General features: G+C 41.2%; 1 protein-coding gene across 2 annotated transcripts in view; it reads left to right on the top strand.

Moving 5' to 3' along the window:
- The window catches only part of LOC121195580 (LIM homeobox transcription factor 1-beta-like), a 39,126-nt gene extending 17,014 nt beyond the window's left edge, over nucleotides 1-22,112 (top strand). For both annotated transcript variants that reach the window (XM_041059140.1, XM_041059139.1), the window contains exons 3-8: nucleotides 16,993-17,225; nucleotides 17,365-17,543; nucleotides 17,674-17,751; nucleotides 18,679-18,745; nucleotides 20,854-21,021; nucleotides 21,955-22,112. In XM_041059140.1, coding sequence (XP_040915074.1) covers nucleotides 16,993-17,225; nucleotides 17,365-17,543; nucleotides 17,674-17,751; nucleotides 18,679-18,745; nucleotides 20,854-21,021; nucleotides 21,955-22,112 — 883 coding nt within the window. The remainder of the gene's footprint in view (nucleotides 1-16,992; nucleotides 17,226-17,364; nucleotides 17,544-17,673; nucleotides 17,752-18,678; nucleotides 18,746-20,853; nucleotides 21,022-21,954) is intronic.
- Nucleotides 22,113-22,758: the final 646 nt, after the last annotated feature.

Raw genomic sequence — 22,758 nt, 5'->3', positions numbered from 1 at the left:
GTTCTTTAGTCCAAACATTAAATCGTTTCACTCCACAGATGGCCAGATTGAATCCACATCCAGTAAATTCAAAATGTCCTGGAGACTTATCACTGTCAGATTGTGATATATCACAGTCAGATTGTGATATACTGCCAAACCCTGCCAAATTTCACTGAAGCAGCTAAAACACGTCAGTGCCTGACTGTGTTTTTCTTACCTACACATGTTGTTTTTTTCCTTGTACCAGCTCTGTGGACAAAATATGACATTTTAATGTTTTTGCTAAACGCAAACTCGGGTTTATATTTAAAAAGAAAAAAAAAAAAAAAAAAAAAAAGCCAGGAGCACTTTCAGGCTTTCGGGACATTTGGAATAATATTGGATCTGGATCTAGCTGTTGTTATTGTTATCGCTTTAGGTAGCTCCACTTTCTCCAAGCAGGAGCCGTGTGTGAAGAAGCGGAGTGAGAAGGGACAAGAAATATACTCTGTGTTCTCATTCGACTCGTACTTCAAGTATAGCAGGGTGATAACAGGATACAGGTACGACGTCGTGTCCGTTCATGCAGCTGGATGCCGGACTGCTAGAGAGAGAGCCACCTGAAATCAAACATGAGGAGCAGGAGTTTGTAAGAAAAGAGAATCAAAGTCCTCAATAATTCTTTCATTTTGAATTTATAACAAGACTAAAATGAATGACTCAAATGAAACTTAATATGCTCGGTAAACGCTAAAACAAATTGACACTGACTTTGATATTTGTTCAATAGAAAAACATGAAATAAGATCATATCTATTATTATTATTATTATTATTATTATTATTATTATTATAGACTATGATGTATTTATGGTCACAGAGAGCTGAAGTGAAACTGGAACTTCTGGGTTCTGATTCAGAACTAAGAAAGCCTCATTCAAACCCCCTCAGGACATCTGTAACTAATAAATAAATATGCAGCCTTGGGGCAGAGCCTTTCTCCACAGGCTACCACGTGGTTCCCTTCAAAAGTTTATGTGTGGGCAGCAGTTTTTTGCTAAATAATCTAGAATGATTGCTTATTCAATATTTATGCTTTGTAGCAGCCTTTAATAAACAGCATTCACAGTTTGTCCCGGACCCGGTCCACAGTTTTAGGTCTAAAAAAATAAGGATTTCAGTTTTGGATTTTTGAAACATTTATAAATACACAGAATTTTCTTATTTTTAAAACAATTAAAAAATGTTTATGGCATTCTAGGTTAATGAGTGTAGATGTGGACCAGTTTAGAACAAATGGCAATTTCCTCCTTTAAAAATTAAAATTAAAGCATAATGAAGTCTGCAAAAAGGGAAGTAGTAGTAGTAAAAATTCCTAAAGGGAAGGAAGTGGAGATGGAGAAATGGAGAGGTTGGGGGTTATCGGCCTGCAGGTCCCCCCGGATATTGAAGGCACTGTATGGGTGACAGGCGACAGAGAGTCGGGAAAACAAATGAACTTTGGCAGCCAGCTGGAGCACCAGTCACACCAGTTAGTGAGCCTGAGGCTGTATCATCACAGGATGAGGAGCAGCAGGGATCTGCTTAGAAATATGACTCCAGGACGCACAGGGGCCAAACAGCCAGTGGGGCCCTGGATGAAACCCACCAGATTTGGAAGTGGGGTGGACATCAGAAGGGTGAATGATAAATTCTTGGCCTAAGGTAGAAGGAGCTAAGTTATACAGCTCTCAAAGGCAGATCAACTGTTTGAATGTTGTCATTTTTGTGGTTGCTTTGTGTAACAACATCAGCCTTCATGAGGTCATTGGCTACCTCAGTCTCAAGGGTTTTATCACCCAAGGAGGTCCTTGACCTCATCTGACCTGATCTGGCCCCTCAGGCTACTACCTCTTCTCCAAGATGAGGAAGGAGCTCAGTGGTCGCCATGTTGACAGTGATGCTGACATCATCACAGCTGTGGACCACTTCCTGGAGGTCCAGGATGCAGACTTCTACAAAGAAGGGATCTGTATGCTCTATGACTGCTGGACTAAGGGTGTAAACTCACTCCTCCTCATCAATCAGCCTTGAGCTGTATACAGTACATATTGTCATGACAACCACAGTTTTTTCATCATATTTATGAAATGTAATATTTCAGAACGGCTAGTAATAGTTGTCTGAGGGGACACAGGCAGATCTAGCTTTTGGTTTACTTTGCCAGTTTCACGGGTCTGTGTGTGTGTGTGTGTGTGTGTGTGTGTGTGTGTGTGTGTGTGTGTGTGTGTGTGTGTGTGTGTGTGTGTGTGTGGTTGTACAGCTACGTATGATTTCTATACACAGAAATGAAGATTGAGACAGATATGATATTGAAAGAGAACAAATGCACACGTAATTGTCAGATCACCCCAGGCTCACACACACACACACACACACACACACACTAGTAGCTAACATTGCCCAGGAGGGGGTGAGGAATCTCCCTCACAGAGATAAACACAAATATCAGAGTATCTGAGCTGCATGTTGGAGCAGGATCCACTGAGCTTCTCTCTTCCCGAGCTCTCTTCTCTGCTGTGGTTTGTGGTGCAATGTCTAGACAGTATGTTGGGTTCCAGTCAGTATACACAAACACACACACACACACACACTCTCACTCTCTCTGTTCTTATTTGTCTGTATTCTCTGTTGTCATGGGAACTACACTCAAGACCTATTGTCTTTCTCTGTCTCTCTCCCGTTTCTCTTGCTCTCTAACAGACAGACAGTATTGCAATCTTTTTAGGTTCAGTCAGAGGTCGGCAATAAGTCTCAGCCACGGGCCAGTTTTTCAGCATTGCTCAATGGGGGGTAATTAAGAAATGAGTCTGCTGTCTTACCCTGATTCATACGCTTTTATTTATTTTCAATGAATGTGCCGGTGCTACCTTTATTAACATCACGAGTTGCCGGGTTGTGGTTGTGTGTTGACAGCAGGTGCACAAAGCACACAACTGTCCCACCAGAGACCAGAGTTTCCCTGTCTGTGGCTTAAGCAGCAAATGCACTCAGGTTAAGGTTATGGAAGGTTATGGTGCTTTTGTTGAAATGTAACAGTGGATATGATTTCACATCACTAATGTGTATAAATAGGAATAAAAAGAGGAACGTGTCTGAAAACAAAATTATTCCAACTTTATGGGCAACAGTGTATTAGCAACTTGCCAAGTATGTAAATTAACAATTCATCTTCATTGTGTAGGAAACATGATCTAGTTGCTATAACATTTTCTTTATTGTTGCACATTAAAAAAAAAAGGTTTTTAGGAGACACAAGAATTGACTTAAATCTCTGAATGGTTCAGGTCCAGAATCCATCTCAGATTTGATTATACATTACAAACCTTCTACACAGCTCAGGCCAGCTGGTTCTGGTCCACCTGCACCTGTCAGCCTGAGCAAAGTGGACCAGAACTATTCAACTCAGCATTTGAGTTCACACTGACTGGATTTTACAGTTTTTACTTAGTGTCCCTTCTTATTCATTTAAGTCAAATTATGAGGTTTAAAATTTTTTATTGAACATAATTACAGCTGTAACACATTGTTCTTAATACATACAGAACATTTGAGGTACATTACTTGAATATGCTGACATTAAAATTCAAAGTCATTTTGAGACAATTTATTAATCAAGCCTGAACTTACTGAATTTCATGATATGAAAAACAGATGATGGGAGAAAATGGCGTAGTGCTTTCACTTCCTGGTGGTCAGTGGTCAGACTGCTCCATATTTGTCCAGTGACGGTGAAGAAATATTAAATAGAGAAAATGGCAGCGTGCTTGACAGTAGATAACTTGGCAAGTCTCCACTGCTGAGGCGAAGGTGCCTGTAGTGAGATACAGAGCGTGTGAAGAGAACATGGCGGCTGGTTTTTTTTGTCATAAAACAAACCCTGACCATTCCCAGCAAAGCTGAGGGAATTGGCTGGTTGAAGTGGTTCAACAGCCAGTGGTTCCTCCACTAAACATGGTTTAGACGCTTTTAGCTTATATGCTGTTCACATCTGTGAACCTAAAAATCTGTTTGTAATGGCCTTTCATGAAACTGTAGAGCTCATTTTTATTCTTTACACTGCCTCTGATTTATATTTTTTAATTACTTAAATTAAAAATCTTCTCATCTGAGTCTGTTTGACAGCAAACAAGCACATTTCCCAAGATGCCTCTTTAGCTCTTTAAGACTATGAACAACCTGATTTAAACTATCCATTCTTAAGATTCTACAACTGTTTATCAGCCTCATCTGATCTGTTTTTCTTTCGCTGTCAGCAAATAGCCCTAAGGACCTCCTACGGACCTCTTGGCCGTTGACTCACCCTCCTTCTCTCTCTTTGACTCTCTCTGTGTGGTACTTGGCATCAGTTTTTGTTCTGCTTTGTTGCCAAGAGAAGACAATTCCAACTTCAGCTCCCTCCTCGTCGTCCTCTTTAGAGTGCTACTCAGCTCTGCTGTGATGGTGGAATCACACACAATCGCCTTCACCTGCTGTTTCAACACCGAATGTGGAAGGAAACGACACTAGAGTTTGATGTTCCAGTGTCGCTCTGCTAAGTCTTGAATAAGACTATGTATTCTATGTGCATGTTAGTGCACATACCCAGCCCTTTATCAGGAACACCCCTACACTTGCTTCTTCATGCAGTTATCCAATCAACCAATGATGTGGCAGTTTCAGTTAATGTTTACATCAAACATCAGAATGTAAAAATCTGATCTCAGTGACTCTGATGATTGTTGGTTTGAGAGTTTTCACACATTCACAGTTTCTAGAGTTTCACTCTGAATGGAGTCAAAAGCAAAACCCATCCAGTGAGCAGCAGTTCAGAGGATGTTTGGGTCAGAATTGGGCATCAATAGCCTGAATCCATGGACAGTTTGGGTTGGGGTGGGGGGATCCAAAGCATTCCATCAACTATTCAACCACATTTAATAAGGTAATGTTTGATATCAGTCAGCCATGATGTATCTAAGATTTGACTGAAGCTCTATCTCATCTACCCACCATTTGTTTTGGGGAATCTAATGAAAATTGAAAATCTGGCAACCAACATCATTAGTTGTGCTAAACCTGCCAAGTCCCACTTTAATTCCTGGACGTCACTGATTTACATGATGTCATCTTTGTTGGATGGTCAGGCGAAGGCCCTGGCAATGATGTCATCAAGACATCGTGAAATTAGCGGCTGCGACATTATAAACCAGGAGCCGTACCTGTCTTCACTGACACATCCACACTTCCTCTGAGGAGACATGGATAGCTCTGGTGGTCTGTGAGTCGCCTGGGTCTCAGCATGTCCTGACGGCAGCCCTAAACTCTCAGCACTTGGATTCGCCTCTCGCAACTTGAATCCTGCTGATTTTCTCTCTCATTTTCTCTCTCATTGTATTTTGAAGGAAACTTTACTGGAAAGTTTTGAGAAAGAGAAAAAAAGGGTGGAGTGACATGTTAATATCACATAACGCCATAAAAAATGATTGAATATTGTGCTGTCTGGAACCTCTGCTAAAGGGCTGCTACTTTGTGCAGAGAGTGGGGTGACCCCACTGAAAGCAGGGGATGGGGATAACACTCCCTCAGTGAGTTGTTGTTGTGCTGCCTTGGTTCCACAGATGCCTGTAAGAAGGAGGTGCCCATGAGCAACCTAGAGCACAAGTTTTTACCAGCTCTCCTCTCAACAGTGCTACCAACAGGGACAAGGGGGGCAGGGTGGTTAGTAGGGAGGCAGGATGGTAAGTAGGTTGGGGGGTTAGAATGTCAAGTAGGCAAACACCAGTAGAAGCTGTGCTCCTTCAGAATCACATCTTGGCCAGAGAGATGAGAGCTGGACAGCCCTGGAACTTGGACTCACCCTGCACTTTATTAGGAACACCAAACTATCTACGACTTGATTGAACTGTCTCATCTGCCAGATTAAATGAGACGGTCTGTATTGGCTTGTTGTATCATCTTCTAATGGCTACTACCTGCAGGATAATGCTCCATGTCACAAAGCTAAAGTCATCTCAAGCTGGTTTCATGAACATGACAGTGAGTTCAGTGAACTTCAGTGGCCTCCCGAGCAGTCTCAAGGCCTGGATCCAGTAGAACACCTTTGGGATGTGGTAGAACAGGAGGCTGGCAGCTTGAATGATATGATGAATCATGTCAACATGGAGGATAAGCTCAGAGGAACGTCTCCTACATCTTGTGGAATCTATTCCACAGCCCCACCCAGTATCACTATGGAGTTAAAAGTACGAGGAGACACAAATGCCCTGAGGAATTTATTTATTGTACATGCAAATGTACAATAAACACACACAAACACACACTCCTTAGCACGAGTGTGAGGATTCACCCATCTCATGCATGGTGTCCAACACTGCTCCGTTGCAGCCAAGATTTAATATCACATAGCCTGCCAACAGCTGCCATGGCAACCTGCCCTTCCCCACAATGCAATTTTTCCACTGTCCCTGAGCTCCAATCTACAATGCCCCCCCCATTTGTGTCTTAAGTCATCTGCATATTAGATCAGATCAGTCTAGAATGAGAAGATTGCATGTGGTTACAGTTGAGTTTTACTGTTATGGTACTGGACTTGTGGATTAAAGGATTTGCCCCACAGAGATGTTGATTGTAATGTATGTATATCGTAATCTTTGGCTATCAATTAGTTTCTTCATGAAATGTCATGAATGAGGGTTAGGGCTCACCTGAAGTCAGCTGGGATTGGCTCCGTGACCCTTAAGAGGATAGGAGGCATAGATAATGGATCCATCCCATTAACATCTTGTTTTCCACTGACACAGAAGCTATTATAGTGTTTGCTAACAGCAGTTCATATTTGTCATGTTAATCAAAGAAATATTCGGATTTAAATTAAATGCAGTTCAGGCAGAGCACTTACGTCACGCTCACATCAGATCTGAGGTGCTTGTACTTTAAGTTGAATATTTCCATTTTATGCTACTATACTTCATACTTTGATTCACTATTTCTGACTAAAAAGATATTTCTGTAAATCAAACTACAACAGCTTGTATTGCTGTCTTGTACATGCTTGCCTGGAGTGGGTTTTGGCTCTAATATAGGAAGATTATGTCCCTATTCGTCCTCTGGCAAACAAGGATCTGATTGGCTCAGCTGTATTTCCAACCCAAATGAAACAGCCAGCAATGAGCACAGCACCAGGACTCAAGTCTTGTTGTTGTGTTTAAACATTTTCTCAAAATGTTCATGTTCTGAGAATAATATTATTCATCAGCCTTTATTTACGTATATTGAATATGACAAAATAAGGTCTGAGTGCTTGGTTCTAATACAGTGAAATCTTAATGGTCATGACAGTGTTCTTCCAGCTTTGTGTATGAAATTTCAACATAGGCAGTGTCCCATTGCACCAAGCCAGCTCCATGAAGAAATGATTTTCCCAATTAGCTGTGGAAGAAGCTTGACTGGCCTACACAGAAGCCTGAACTCAGCCCCCCGATCCAGCACCTTTGGGATGAACTTGAATGCTGACTGTGAGCCAGCCCTTATCACCCAGCATCAGTGTCGGACTTCATGATGCTCTTGTAACTGTATAGGAGCAAATCCACTTGCAGCCAGGTTCAAACATGCGGAGGCAGACTGAAACTAGAAGAGTGTAGGCTGGGCTCCTTCTTCTCTCTTTCTCCACCACAACCACCTCTAATCGACTCCTCCAGGATAAAGTGAAACTCCAGAAGGTGAATGAATGAATGAATGAATGCACGTGATTGATTTGCTGAGATCATTTCCCCACTAACAAACACGTTGAAGTGAGTCCCCAGTGAATCCCGAGGCCTTATTCTGACTTCTTGAGCTTTGGCTGAGCAAACATCACATCCCCTTCTCTTTGAATCCTGCTTTTATTTCCCTCTGCCTCCTTCACAACCATCTTTTAATTACACCTACTAATTAAAACTCCAACAAGCTGCCAGCCTTGCAGCCACCACCACCCACCCAGCCCTCCTCCTTTAGGTCACCCAGCTCCCTAAGGAGGGAAAACAAATAAGAGAACAGTGAAGGAACACACACAGTCTGTTTTTACTGCTTCATCCTTTCTCTGCTCCTCTTATCATCTTTAATCCTGTACCTCTTTATGGTTGTTAAGCCACTGGAGCAGTGTGGAAGCATAGGGCGCAGGGCCAGGGGGTCAAGGAGGCTTCTCCAAAGAGGCTGCCCCTAGCAGTGGTGGTCCAGCTCCTCAATGAAATGAGCCGCTGAACACTGCTGGAACAAAAAGTTCCCTCACACTGAGAGCAGCACCAAACAAGATTTTAGAATAAACAAGACTAAGTCTGCAAGTCTGCTGTTAAAGCCTACAGCCCCACTATTTTTCAAGGTTTAGCAGTCAAGTTTATCCTGAGGAAAGGTCAGGAGGTCATTAAAATCAAAGGGTTTATCACCATGGGAACAAAAAATATGCTCAGAAAATGTAAAGAAAACCTGCCTTTTGGATTATAGGATATCTTATGCGTATAGCTAACATTTAGCTCGAGTTTCGTATTAGACGTTAGCTTGTGGAGCGTCCAAAACAGAGACAGTGTTACTAACTTATGCACTGGCTCAGTTTTTCTTTCTTTTTTCTTTTCTTTGATATCTTCTTCACGCGTGCACTGCAACCCTGAACGTATCTGGACATTACAGCAGTGGAGCTGTATATGTGCACACACCTCCCAGATCTCAGCATCTCTAAGAATAGCAAAACATTAAAGCAATGCTGATGAAAATACTTGTAGATACAGTAGTAGATCATAGTAGGACAATTACTATGTGTAATCTATGGTCACTGTGTGTTAGTTCTTCTGTGTCATGTTAAATCATGTCAATTGCTTCCAACTTGGGTTATTGATTATCTTCATAAGCCTACTCTTGTGTAACATCTGGTCTTCGAGGTTTCAGTGAGCACAGACTTACTGCAAGTGTCTCTGTTTGCTTTAAACAAGGCCCTGATGCTGCATTTATAGCATTTGTTAGTTACTGTAATTAATCAGTCGTAGATGTTTTGTGTTATTTGTGTCATCATTGTGCCTATTCTCAGTGTTTTTTTGAAATAACAGAGCGGATTTAAATGAAACCTAAAGCAGGCGTAATACATAACAGCTTGACACTGCGCTGTAATTTTCTTTTCCAGATTATAATAAGCATCTGAGCTTTCTGTAAGGGCCATGTGTCAGCCATGTGTGGTTGAGTTATCCTACACCCAAAGCCTTTTGCATCCTTCTAAAGACCATGCAGCTGACCAACCAACCCTGTCTCCTGGAAACTGCATTTATATCCAAATAAACTGCAACAGCAAATTTGTTTTGTAGGAAGCATGACAACGACTGCACTACGTTTCCTATAAATGTAATGATGCTAATCCAATGTAACAGTACAACATCAGCATGTAAAGATTACAGGACTTTTAAACTTTTTAATGGTTGTGTGTTGATCCTTAAAATCTAAGATTTAGTAACGTCAGGGACAGATCCTGATTCTGGTTCAGTGCAGAAAAAAGTTCAGACACAGCTTGATTGTTTACATTTAACCACAGTCTCTGACCCAGAATGCCTTTGTTGTCTAAGCCCCGACCACAGATGGGACTCTGGAGGCGAACCCTGGTCTCCAGAGTGACAGTTGTGCACTTTGTATGCCCACCATCTACCCCAACCACTTCCTAGCAACTTCGCTACCATTTATAAATGTAGCACTTTTCATTCAGAAAATATGTTGCCACTGCACGTCAGCGACCACGTTTCCTACAAAATGTTTTGTTGCAGTGTTGTTGTTTATAAATGTAATTTATGAATGGAAAAAGCATTGCACTGACACTGACACAGTGTTTCTGACCAAAGAGTTACTGGATCTATCCTTTTTTTTGTTTGTTTGTTTTTATTTTAAAAAAAAATTGCGAATGACTGGCGACCAGTCCCGGGGTTACCCCTCCTCTCGTCCATAGTCAGGTGGGATAAGCTCTAGCTTGACCCTCCCCTTGACCCTGACGGATTAAGCGGTATAGAAAATGGATGGATGGATGGATAGTTGTGTTGAGCTTAAAAGTGGTAGTTTATTTCCAAATACATTTAAAAGACTTTATTCAGTCATTATTTAATAATTATTGGAAAAAATAGTTTGCAGCTGTAATCTCCTTGGGCAAATCATTCCAAAGGCTCAGGGGCCCTGAATGCAAAAGCTCCATTTTTTAGAATAAAGAGAAGGACATTTTTGTGACATCCACTTATCGATGTCATGAAAACAGCTAATCAAAATTGTGATCTTTGTTTTAGGCTTAAATAGATATGGGTGTTGTCTGAGTAAAAAATATGTGATATTGTGTCTAAGGAGGCCTGTGAGTAAAAAAAAAAAAAAAAAAAAAAAGAAAAAGAAAAAAGAAAGAAAGAACCTTGTGATACTCCAGGGCCACACAAATTGTGGCTTTTCTACAGTTGCCAATAACAACACCTGTCTTTTAGGTAGGACCTGAACCACTACAGAAAAAAAAAAGAAGAATCTGTAAAGGACAGATTGGAATTTTCATTTTGTTTCATTTTGTTTCTGAGAAGCCTGGGGAATGTGGAGGAGTAATGCCAGGTCTAAGAGATGTAATCTTTGTTGTGAAGAGGGGAAGAAACTGGTTGCACTTCTGCAGCAGCATCTGTGTCTATCATTGACTGGTGCAATGGAAATAGGAAAATGACTAGTTATTAATTAAATTGTTATTATTATATAATAATTATTAATTAGTTATTAATTAAAACAATTAATAATTAGCATTTTAGTGAAAAATTCATCCTAAAAGTCACTTAGACCGTGAAATAAAAACAAAAGTGAATACTGATGTTCTTTTGTTAGTTAGTTAACAAGTAAGTGGAAAAATGAAATCTAAAAACACGATACAGTGTGAAAAGCGAAGGGGTCTGAATACTGTCTGAAGCTGCTGTGTCTCTAATGTTTTTGAATCAGATCATGTTCCATGTCTCTAGATGCAGAGTGAATCATCTGAGGACAGATACAAACAGGGCTGTCTGCAAGATTTACTGTGGTCCAGATTCCCTTAGTCTGACCCTCCCTAAGAATTTTTTTTTACTCTCCACCAAAAACAGTCTGTTCATTTTTTTTTAATTTTACAAATAGAATTTCATACATATATTGTTTTTCTGCAAATATTATTTTCTAACCTGATGACACCCAAAGCCTCTTCTACATTGCCAGGAATATAATTCTGGTCGATGTTTCCTGTCAGCAGTGGTAGCTATAAGGTCTTAACTACTAACTACAAACACCTGATAAATAAAACTTTTATAATTAACATTTAACACTGTGCAAGAATATATTATTTTAATTGTTAATATTTCTTTCTTTTGGACTCGGTCTTGACTCAGACCTAGAGCTGATTGGACTTGGACATCCCAAATTAATTGATCTTGATGATTCAATGATGGACAACAGCCCCACTGGAAAGACACATTTGCTCAAATGCTACAAAATTAAAATCACAGATTGTTTAGAAACTGTGGATAAAAAGTGTTGCTGACGGGGTGTTAAAGGCTTAATTCACCCTTTTCTAAACTCAGTATGATCAGCGCACTGATTCACAATGCTGGAGTTTTACAAGTCATTACATTATTCACTCTCTTTGACTTCAAATTAATAAAATTAATACATAACTAGTTAAATGTACAGCTCAGTTCAAGTTTAGTGTCCATTGTGGTCAATGTGAGCTGTCCTCTCCTGGTGGTCTTGGAATCTAGACCCATAATGCATGAACGTCAAACAACACACTTGGACCTTGCTTATCACCAGTTGCAACTATGTTTGTATTTTGACTCAGGTACATCACATGGGTATTAATGGAACCACTCTGAACCACTGCAGAGTGTTTAATGGACAACACACTACATAAAATGTTGTCTCAAAAAAAAAAAAAAATACACAATTGTCTCCTCTTTCACTTGTCCCCACCAGCCTGTGTGTCATTGTTCAAATATCAGCTTCTTAGCAGACGGGCAGAGAGACAGAGGTTGAAAGAGAAGATGGAGGGAGGTGGACAGCAGAGAGAAAAAGCTGTTGAATAGAGGAGGGTAGTCAGAGGAGGAGGAGGAGTGCAGCTGTCCAAACACTGAGCCTCTCTGTACCTGCCCTGAATCTACCTCCCTCCTTTAACCCTGTTCCCATATTCAAACCTCAGCCTGCCTCTGCTGCTCTCTGATCACACACCAGCACTAAAACCAAGGTTTGAAGGAGCTTCCTGATGAGAGCAGAGAGTCGAGGGACATAAAACTGAAACAAGCTGCAAGTCGCTGTGAAGCTTCACAGGACTGAGGAAGAACGACAGAGTCAGCAGGAACTTCTCTCTGTGTTCATCACTTTGACATTACACAAAGTGATTTGATCTCTTGTTTATATAAAATGAATGAATTGTCTGGACATTGTTTGGTAAAGACATTCAATTTGTTTCCATCCACCCAACTGTTTAAGTTTGCACGTAGAACAATGTGCAAATGTTGGAAATTAAAAAAAAAAAAAAGAAGAAGAAAACATCAGATCTGTGTGGAGTTCTGAGACTGTAACCTCCTTCAATTTAATACATGACACAAACACAGCTGTCATACTTCTATAGCGTTCTCTATAGGATTTAGCACAGTTTGATTTGACTTCTGCTCCTTTAATTGTGTCACAGTCTTGTCATCTGCAGGGGTTAAATGGCACAATTTTTTTCCAACTGCTGCTGATCTTAATGTGCCTACTTCTAACATCTGCTAACTGTAGTAGATGGAAATGTGCATTTACTCACATTTTCTTCCTTTTCCCTCTCAGGATGGTTCATAATAACTTTTATGATCCTTAACTTTCATCATCCGCCATCATCAGTACTTGGGTTTATGAAAATCAAGTCAAAATGTCTCACAAAATAATGTTAACATAGTGTTTGCATTGTCACACGCAGCACGCTAGTTAGCTCAAAACACCTCAGCACTGAGAACAGCCTCAAAGGAAGAAAGTAGAAAGAAAGTATCTCTTTTCTTCATAGAGCCCCGCTCTGGCCCAAAACACACACACACACACACACAAACACTCCCCGCACCATCCAAAGGGACCTTCCACACAAATCTCTCATTCTCTTTTGTCTTTTGTTCCCTTTCTATCTTTTCTCTGTCCTTGGCTGCCATCATCTCTCCCTCCCTCTCTCTCTCTCTCTGTCCCTCTCCCTCTCTGGGAAGTTTTCTCACTTTCACTCTGAGCTGTCAGGAGGAAGAATGTGTCTATAGAGATCTGTACTGGCTGTGGTTGCGGCCTCTTCTTGTGGAGCCGGCCTTGGCTCCATTCATCGCTCGCTCTACAGCTTTTGCGGTCATCATACTAATACTATAGATCTAATCCACACACAGCACCCTCTGTAAGTCCAGCCAACAAAGCATCACTCTGAGTGCAGATGATAAAATGAATGCATTCAGACAAATCCGTCTCAGGGAGAACATAGCACCTGCGACGTTTCCCTGTCTGTGCAGTTATTTTTGCCATTTGTGCTGCTCGTAAGGGGCAGTGGTCGACTGTGTCTGACAATATTATTCCACGGTTTGTAAACACACCGAATGGCCAGATGTGTGTTGGTGTGAAAATAGAAAGGACTGGAATTCTAAAGCTCTGTTTCTTCACACAGAAAAAATGCTGCTAAAATATCTGCACTTTGTGAGCACTTTGTACACCTGCTATCCACCCCAGCCACTTCCTGATGACTGCTGACTGTTGCTAATAGATATAGCATAATCCAGACAGTGATTTGTAGTTAAAAAGCAGTTTTGTTGCATATGAATGCAGTGTCTAGAAGACAAGGTTGCAGTTGCAAAATTACTTTGGCCACCTTTTGTCCAGTCAGTCAGAGAGAGAGGAGAAGGGAGGAGTGTGGTGCATCATGGGAAATCCCCTCAGCAGTCTAAGCCTATAGCAGCATAACTAGGGGATGGTTCGAGGCAAAGCCTGAGCCAGAACTAACTATAAGATTTATTAAAGAGGAAAGTTTTTAGCCTCCTCTCAAACATGGAGAGGCTGTCTGCCTCCAGAACCCAAACTGGTAGATGGTTCCACAGTAGAGGAGCCTGAGAGCTGAAAGATCTACATTCTGTTCTTCTTTTGGAGACTCTAGGAACCACAAGTAAGCCTGCATTCTGGAAGCACAGTGTTATAGTGGGGTAGTAAGGTACTATGGGCTCCTTAAGATATCATGGTGCCTGACCATTGAGCGTTTTGTAGGTGAGGAGCGGGATTTTAAAGCCTGTTCTGGATTTTACAGGGAGTAAATATAGAGAAGCTAATACAGGAGAAATATGATCTCTGTTCCTGGTTCCTGTCGGTATTCACGCTGCAGCATTTTGGATAACTCTGAGCTTCCTTATAGTGACACTGGATGCCAATGCCAGGCAATGTCATCTAGAGTGACTATATCATTAGATAAAGAGTTTCCGAGGTGCTTTAGGTCAATTGGAATTACTGTCTGATTTCCGCTGGCTGACAAGTAAAATTAGGTTTTTTAGTTTGCCTGCACAACAATGGAGTCTTTTTTGTAATGTTACCTAAAGGAAGCATATAACAGGTGAACAGAGCTGGTGCAAGCACAGAACCATGTGAAACTCCAAGTTCAACATTTATGTACATGGAGGATTCATCATTAATGTGTACAAACTGAAATCGACTTGATAAGCAGGACTTAAGCCAGCAGTGAAGCAGTGAACACTTTAAAAAACATTTATTTTCTCACCACTTCTGTCTAAACACATCATGGTCTAATGAGTTTTACCAGTGAGTGGCGCTTTCTTAAATATTTGGAATTGACTTGTGGCTCATTTGATCTTTGATGAACCAAAAAAAAAAAAAAAAAAAAAAAAACATTAATGGGCAAATAAATCAGGTATCTAGAATTTGTCAAAGTGGACCAGACTCAGGACATATTGGTTCTGTAAAATTCCTTCATCTAATAGCGCCCACTTCCTTTTTTCAAGATCACATATTGCCTCATTAGGTGGTTGTGGGGAGCGGTTGGAAAATTGTCTCTATTCTTTCCATCTGAATCAGTCCTTTGAGCAGGCCCCATGTGGGCCCATTACAACATCAAAACGCCTTTCACATGCGCAGAGAGCTTGAAAGGGTTAAAAACCAGTGTTAAGTAATAGCTCCTTAATTTAGCCTGAACACATCTGGCTTCTTTTTGGTTTCTGGTTTTGCTGTGTGGAGGTGAAGTTAGAGCATACAGTAAAGGCTCTACAGTATAAGCAGTGTGAAAAGCTCTTGTGGTTTCCCTTCTCTTTTTTTTTCTTCTCTCTCTCATAAGATTTAACTCTTCTTGCCAATCCTTCTTCTTCTTCCATTTGTGTTGTCACCAGCTCTTTTCTTTTGTTTTTTTCTGACAAGGACGTACCAACCCACTGTTACAGCAGCACAGTCATCACTGGATCCTCTTAGGCACAGTTTCCTGAATTGAAGTTCAGGATCCCTTAATGAGAAAAGCCTGGGACAAGTGCCCAGAACAATAAAGGTGTAACAAAAACGGTGTAATAACAAAAACAGTTATGACAGTGCATCAATAATGTCAGGTGAGCACGTGGCCTAACTACTGATATGATTGAGCCAAACAAGTCCAAACTGGGCACTGAGTTTGTGGGCACTGAGGGTTGCGTCAGGAAGGGCATCTGGCGTAAAACAACGTGCCAAATTTGAAACATGCCAATTGTCAGTTTCAGATGATTTGCCGCGGTGACCCCCTGATGGAGAACAGTCAAAAGTGGAACAACAACAACCACAACCAGGACCCATAGGAGTTTGTCCTTGGGGAGACAGTGTACCAGGCCTTCGTTGTCATGTTTACAATAATAAATACATGACGCAATTAAACTTATGGAATGTTCGTATGTTGGTTAAGTTTATACACTAAAACTACTTGGTTAAGTTTAGGAAAAGATCATGGTTTGGGTTAAAATAAATACTTCCTCAAAGTTGGTGGATTTTTATTGTGACTGTTACACTAATAAATATGCAGTTAGGTTGTGAAAGGGTCAAAAATGAAACAACTGGATTCAAATGGGAAATGAACAGTGGTCTCCTGTGCTTTTGTTGACCTACCCATCCACTCATACCAATGCAGACTTTGTTGCTATATATACCACATCACCTGACTTTGTCCCTTGCTCCTGTCATAATTACTATGGCCACTAGAGGTCATCTAACAATAAAACGTAACTATGGGTCATAATAAACTGCTTGCACAGATGATCCATGAGTTTGTTTTTTTACAGACGGAAAGTCTCTCAAGAGTTTGCATTGAGTTTCTTCAAACTAGCGTAGTGAAACAGCACCCCTCGGGTTTGCAATAGGTAGGAAATGTCCGTGAGTTTGTGTGGTGAAAGTTGGTATTACACTGCCAGTCATGGCGTTATGTCAAGTCTACAGAAGTAATGTCAGGTGAAGTTAGCAACTTGATTAGCAACTTCATCCCACTGCAGAGCTGTGAGTGGTCACAGTAGTGGAAGACATGTTCAAATCTTTAACAATGCTGCAAAGTAAATAATACTCCATTAAATGTAATGTAATAAAAGTCCTGCATGAAAATGATGTAAAATATCAGATTAAAAGTACTTGTTTCATCCTTGCGAGTCATAATATGTAGCACTGTCAGATAGTTATTAGATTAATAATGATTTGTTAATGTTCAAGTAGCATAGTTACTGTTGTAGATGATTGAGTTGAGGTGGAGCTGTTTTAAATGCTTTCTATATAGCTCAGTATTTTAGTTTAGTGGCTTCCAACATAGGGGTTGGACCCCCTTTAAAGGTTCACAAGATAATTGTGAGGGGTCTTGAAGTTATTACTAGGAGAGGGAGAAGGGGAGTTCTGCTACACTAATGTATTTTCATGATTTTTTTTTTTTTTTTTTTGGAGGATAATGGCTGAATTTACCTCTGGGTGTTCCCCCCATACAGCACATTCCGCACTGTTTAACACTCCACTCTTGTCTGTGTATTCTCAGGTTGTTTGCCACTAAGTGCAGCAGCTGTCTGGAGAAGATAGCACCCACAGAGTTTGTAATGCGAGCTCTGGAGAGTGTTTACCACCTTAGCTGCTTCTGCTGCTGTGTCTGCGAGCGCCAGCTGTGCAAAGGAGACCAGTTTGTTCTGAAAGAAGGTCAGCTGCTGTGCAAGAATGACTATGAGAAGGAGAAGGACCTGCTTGGCACAGTCAGCCCAGACAACTCTAACTCAGGTAACTCTGGGGATTCCATGGTCGACGATTACAAACCCAGCGGATTTGAAAACACGTCCATTTAATAACAGTCAAGTCAAATCTGTGGTGAAATAAAGAGGGTTTTTTTTTTTGTTTGTCTCTTTGTGTCTGGTGACAGATAAGAGTGAGGATGATGAGGACCTTGATGTGAAGTCAGAGAAGTGTCCTGCAGCAAGGAAAGGCAGCGATGACAGCAAAGACCTTCGCCGGCCCAAGCGGCCACGCACTATTCTCACCACCCAGCAGAGGAGAGCATTCAAGGCCTCCTTTGAGGTCTCCTCCAAGCCCTGCAGAAAGGTGAGGGTTGAGATGTTTCACTTATTACATTCTAAAGTTTTGCTTAGTGGCCAGACTGGAACTCCACGCACATTATGTGAGCATGTAAAAATGGCTGATTAATGTTAAACTGTGTTACTGTGACTTGCAGGTGAGAGAGACCCTGGCTGCAGAGACGGGACTCAGTGTTCGTGTGGTCCAGGTCTGGTTCCAGAACCAGAGAGCAAAGGTCAGTAAAGAAGTCCACTGAAAAAACAAGCTGTCACCACTCGCGCTGTATACGTGCTGTGTTCACATCATGTGGGACGGAAGCATTCGTGTCCACAGGCAGCTGCTGTCAGTCATACCGTGTCTCTGGTTTTTACTCATTAGTGGAGATTCCAGCTGTCTTACATTCTCATTGTCGTACTTTCAGCTGGTTTGTGGTTTTTCATGCCCCAAAGCAGATTGATAGAAACACAGACCTACAAACTCCAAGAGACCTACGAGACTAGAAAGGTGACTGACGATTTTCAAAACTAAACAGGGCTCCAATTCAAAAAAGAAAAATCCAGCATAAATGTAATCTGTACAGTTTGGCCACATCTTAAAAGAGTCTGAAAGGGCACTAACTCAGTCTTTTCCTGCCATCTCAAGCTTTCTGTCAAAAGGAACAGATGAGCATTTCCTCTGCAAAGATAACCACCATGAAGAAATTGCCTCCTTACAGCATACGTAATATTAGCTTGATTAGCATGGCTAACAATTTTGTAGTGGTCCCTCAAGAGTCTCCCTCATCATTTCCCTTGACCTGACATACACCACCTGTTAAGTCCACCTCCCTAATTTGTAAAAAACATACACTTACAGTTCAGGTAGCAGGCAGGTATGAGACAACAGGTAACTTAAGGCAGGTAGGTATATAGATAAGTGCATATGTATATATATATATATATATATATATACAGTATATGTACATAGACTACAACTGAAAAATGTGCTCTGAGCTTTGACAGATTTGAATATTGTAGTCATTAAGTGATCGTTATCATTATATGATCGCTCAATATATCTAAGTACGTATGTATGGAAATGAAGTGAGCTCTTTCACATTTGTTCATATCGATAGTGTGTCTCCTCAGCCACCAAGCTGTTTACTGTGTGTGTTTATTTACAGATGAAGAAATTAGCCCGCCGGCAGCAGCAACAGCAGGAGCAGCACAACAGCCAAAGGCTAGGCCAAGGTGAGGATTTCTCATCTGTGTGTGTATTTACTGTACTGCTTATCTGCTTTTCTCTGATGTAAAAAAAAAAAAAAAAATAATAATAATAATTGGTGTCCATCTGCAACATGTAATCTGTCCATTATAACCGTAATGATCGTGATTACTGAAAGCTAGGTAATGTATGAATTATTTGGAGAAACAGCTTGAAATATTACATTTATTACTGGAACAATAAACAGAGAAGAGTCGGTCAGCAAACACGTCCAGTTTTGTGAGGCTTTAGGCGTGAGTCCCGTACTCTGAAGCCAGAGTGGCATCACTGCCGGTAAATATAAGTGTTTCCCTACGGCAGGGCTGTAAGGTGGGAGCCCTGATTCTCTCTGGAGCATAGATCATCATGGTTAGCAGGATTATTGCCACTGTGGTATCATAGCAGATATGAGAGAGACAGTTTAGATAAGTGTCTCAGTGCTTTGGCAAACACTGCCTCTATCCGTTCAGGGACTTCCAGTATGTCAATATTGGCATAGCAGCCGGGGTTTTATTATAGAGGAAGCTGCTGCTGTTAACCAAATGAGCAAAGCAAACCGAGCAAAGGGAGGTTGTTTGAAGTTGATGTTAGGAGGAGATGAACCCTTTTGGATGACTGGTGATGCATCTTCACAATCAAACAGTCAGTCGGCAATGACTTATGCTGTATGATTTTATAAGAATGTGTTTGATGTACAGCATTCATAGTATGTAGGAAATACAATTCATAGTAAGTAGGAAATATAATAGGATGTAGTGTCTGTGCTCTCATGGTGATGTTTGGTGTTCAACGCTCCACAATAAGAGAATCCTATGTAGACGTCATCCACATTCATGCAATCATGCAAGTAAGAAGGTCAGTATGGACACATGAATAAATTAGAAGTAAAAGAAATAAATGAAACAACTGTTAAAGCAACAAAACACACAGATAGCCAGATGTTGAACAGCTGTAAATGCATCCACCTCTTCAAGATGCGTAGCTAATCTACTTTTCTCAACTATGTGTAACTACGTCATTGACACTAAAATTAAATTAGCTGTTTTCTTACTTCAGTTACATACTGTGACACATATGGTCAACATAGCATGCTCAATGGGCTGCCACAGTGTTTATCTGATTCCATGATAGTTCAGCCACTGAAGACTTGTGTGGCTGAGAGAGTGAGTGTTTATCTTTCCTACTTAGCTTAACTGCCTATCTTAACTGATCTTTCCTACTTAGCTTAGCTGATTCTGTTGTTCCTACAACTGCTGACGGAGACATTCTTTGTCTTCTGGAAATTTTTGGCAATTACCGAACAGTTCTAGGTGCATTACCACCACCCTCTGCACTGGAGTAGGATCTCCTGATTTATACTGTACGCAGATATGGAAAACCAAGCTATTGATCGCGTCAAGGGTGCACATAAGTTACCATGATACAGATATGAGACATTTGAAATGACAAGTAAAACTTTTATATGTTATGTAAGAATGATTTATTTATACTTTCAATCAATAGTACAATACAATCAATACCTTTGAACAGGTATAAACTACCACTACCCACCATCCTCCCCTTGGTTTTTTCCATCAGTCCATCCTGTTTAGATGCTCCCCTCGTTCCCTTTGTTCGCTGCCAGGCTGTCTTTGTTATCCTTGTGTGTGCAGTGCTTTCTAGCATTCTCCTCGTGTTTGTTACTTTGCTTTGTTACTTGGTTTTTGGATTTTTTGTCTGCTCCCTGCCTGCTATTGTTTGCCTGTGCTGGATTAAGCACCTGTGTATGACTTCCTGCTTTTTGGAGTAAAGATATTGAAGTTTGAACTTTTTACCTCCGCCTCTGATTTACTCTGCTTCTCTGTTGGTGACACTGAAGCAGCAGTCTCATGGAAAATGGTAATACTGATGTTAGCAGGCCAGCTATGTACACAACATGTGCATACTCAATAACACATTACTGTCCAACACTGTTGGTTAAGAGGTTAAAATAAAAATAGCTCACACAGAGAAAATAAAGGTTGGCGAGAGTGATTCGCCCCACAAATATAGGAAGACAATTTGTCATGTGTGATCGCTACAGCTTGGAATTGTCGCCCTGCTCTGACTGTTACAGAGGTGATATCAGGATGTATGGAGGGCCTGCTCAGCTCCTACTCAGGGCCTCTACCTCCAAACCAGCAGCGGCACCTGGGGACCATGGACCACAAAGGGTACAACATCGATCCCTTCCAGCAGGGCCTCACACCACCACAGATGCCTGGTGACCAAATGAACCCCTTTGGTGAGCATCACTGTGCCTACATGTTTAGTAGGGGGGTCTGTGTTTTTTATGCTCTCTGTATTCTCCCTGTTTCCTCCCATGTGACCATGGAGCAAATGCTGAGCAGCATTTTGGATCAAGACACTTGTTGGACCGGCCTCATAATAAGGAATAATAATAATTCAGCCTAAAAGTAACAAAAGCATGGACAAGTTTTTCTGCATTTCTTTGAAACAGGACATGCCTGATTTTTGTTATGTAACGTAGGTGGGAAAAGGCAGTACTTTAATGTTGTTTCATGTGGGGAATTAGCCTAAAGGACATACGTTGACATACTCTGATCAAAGAGTCCTTACATGTGGTGCTGGAGGTCACAGCAATACCATCTAAAGTAACTATGTCATTAGATAATGTGTTTCTGAGGTCTTTGAGGCCAAGTTCAACAGAACAAGTTGGAGGGTGTTGTTAAACCCTGAGAAAAGTCATAAAGTCTAAAAATGAGATAAATACAGAACTAAGGCTCATTATCAACATCCACATGATAAAAATCACCTGCTATAATTACTTCAGATGAAGTAATTATATTAATTCAGATGAATTTGATGAGCATGAGTCAGGAACACAGCACATTGGCTGTAGTGATTTCCAGGCTGTTCCAGGAGTTAAATGAGTTAAGACTAAGTTTAGGTTTAGAGGTGATTAATAGTCTTAAGCTGAAAATGGCTGCAGCTCCACCTCCTCGGCTGGTGCCACCAAGGAATGTGAGTATTCATATGACTGTGGGGAGAGGATTCATTTAGTCTTAGTCATAGTGAGATTAAATCAATAAGAGATATTTCGGTTTGTGTAGCTACACACAGCTTCTCAGTTCTCAGCAGTGAAGCTAGTGAGCCACACCACAGCGGTTTGTGTTTGACTTCCCCATGTCCCCATGTCTTCTTTCGCTCTTACCAGGCACTGACTCCTTTGTCCACGACATTGACAGTGATGCCTCTCTGACAAGTCTAAGTGACTGCTTCATGGGCAATACAGATGTGGGCTCCTTGCAGGCGCGGGTGGGGAACCCCATCGACCGCCTGTATTCAATGCAGAGCTCCTACTTTGCCTCCTGAGGCCCGCCGGTATTACAGTCAGTCCCCACCCCACCCGCCACACCACCACCTCCCAGGCCACAAACACTGAGCGCACAACAGTGCAGAACGCAAGACCACAGGGTTGTCCTCTAAGACGTGAACCAGCAAGCAGAGAAATATGACCGCAGGACAGAATCCACCAAATATACCTGACCAACCTCCACCAGCCAAAGGAAAGGGAACACTTGAACCTGAAACTTGACAGCCCCCCCACCCCCGCCCTTCCACTCCCACTGTCGGTATGGGTGGTTTGATTCAGCAGATTTAGCTTTTTAACTGGGTTTATTGTGTTGGAGAGACAGCTGTCAATATTTGTACAAATATCACAGCAGAAGGGTTTATCGTGGGACTAAAGTTCATGGCCAGAGATTTGTTTACTCCAAATCAAACAGATTTGCTCACAGAAACATTTGGCTCCATGCTTCTCACAAGGTAACATTAGTTTAGATCCATTATTAATGTCGTAAGTGGTATTCAATGGGACATTTCAGCCGATATAGTTTTGGTGATGTCATTTTATCCAAGCACCAGGTTTTTTCTGGTCTATAAATCAACTTGAAAGCTGTTGATGAACGTACACAGTTTGCCTGTTGTGTGTGTAAATACTGTCCTTCACAAACATCCA

Source organism: Toxotes jaculatrix, chromosome 16 (genome assembly GCF_017976425.1).
Source record: "Toxotes jaculatrix isolate fToxJac2 chromosome 16, fToxJac2.pri, whole genome shotgun sequence".
Lineage (NCBI taxonomy): Eukaryota > Metazoa > Chordata > Actinopteri > Toxotidae > Toxotes > Toxotes jaculatrix.
This window is presented reverse-complemented; position numbering and strand designations above follow the sequence as displayed.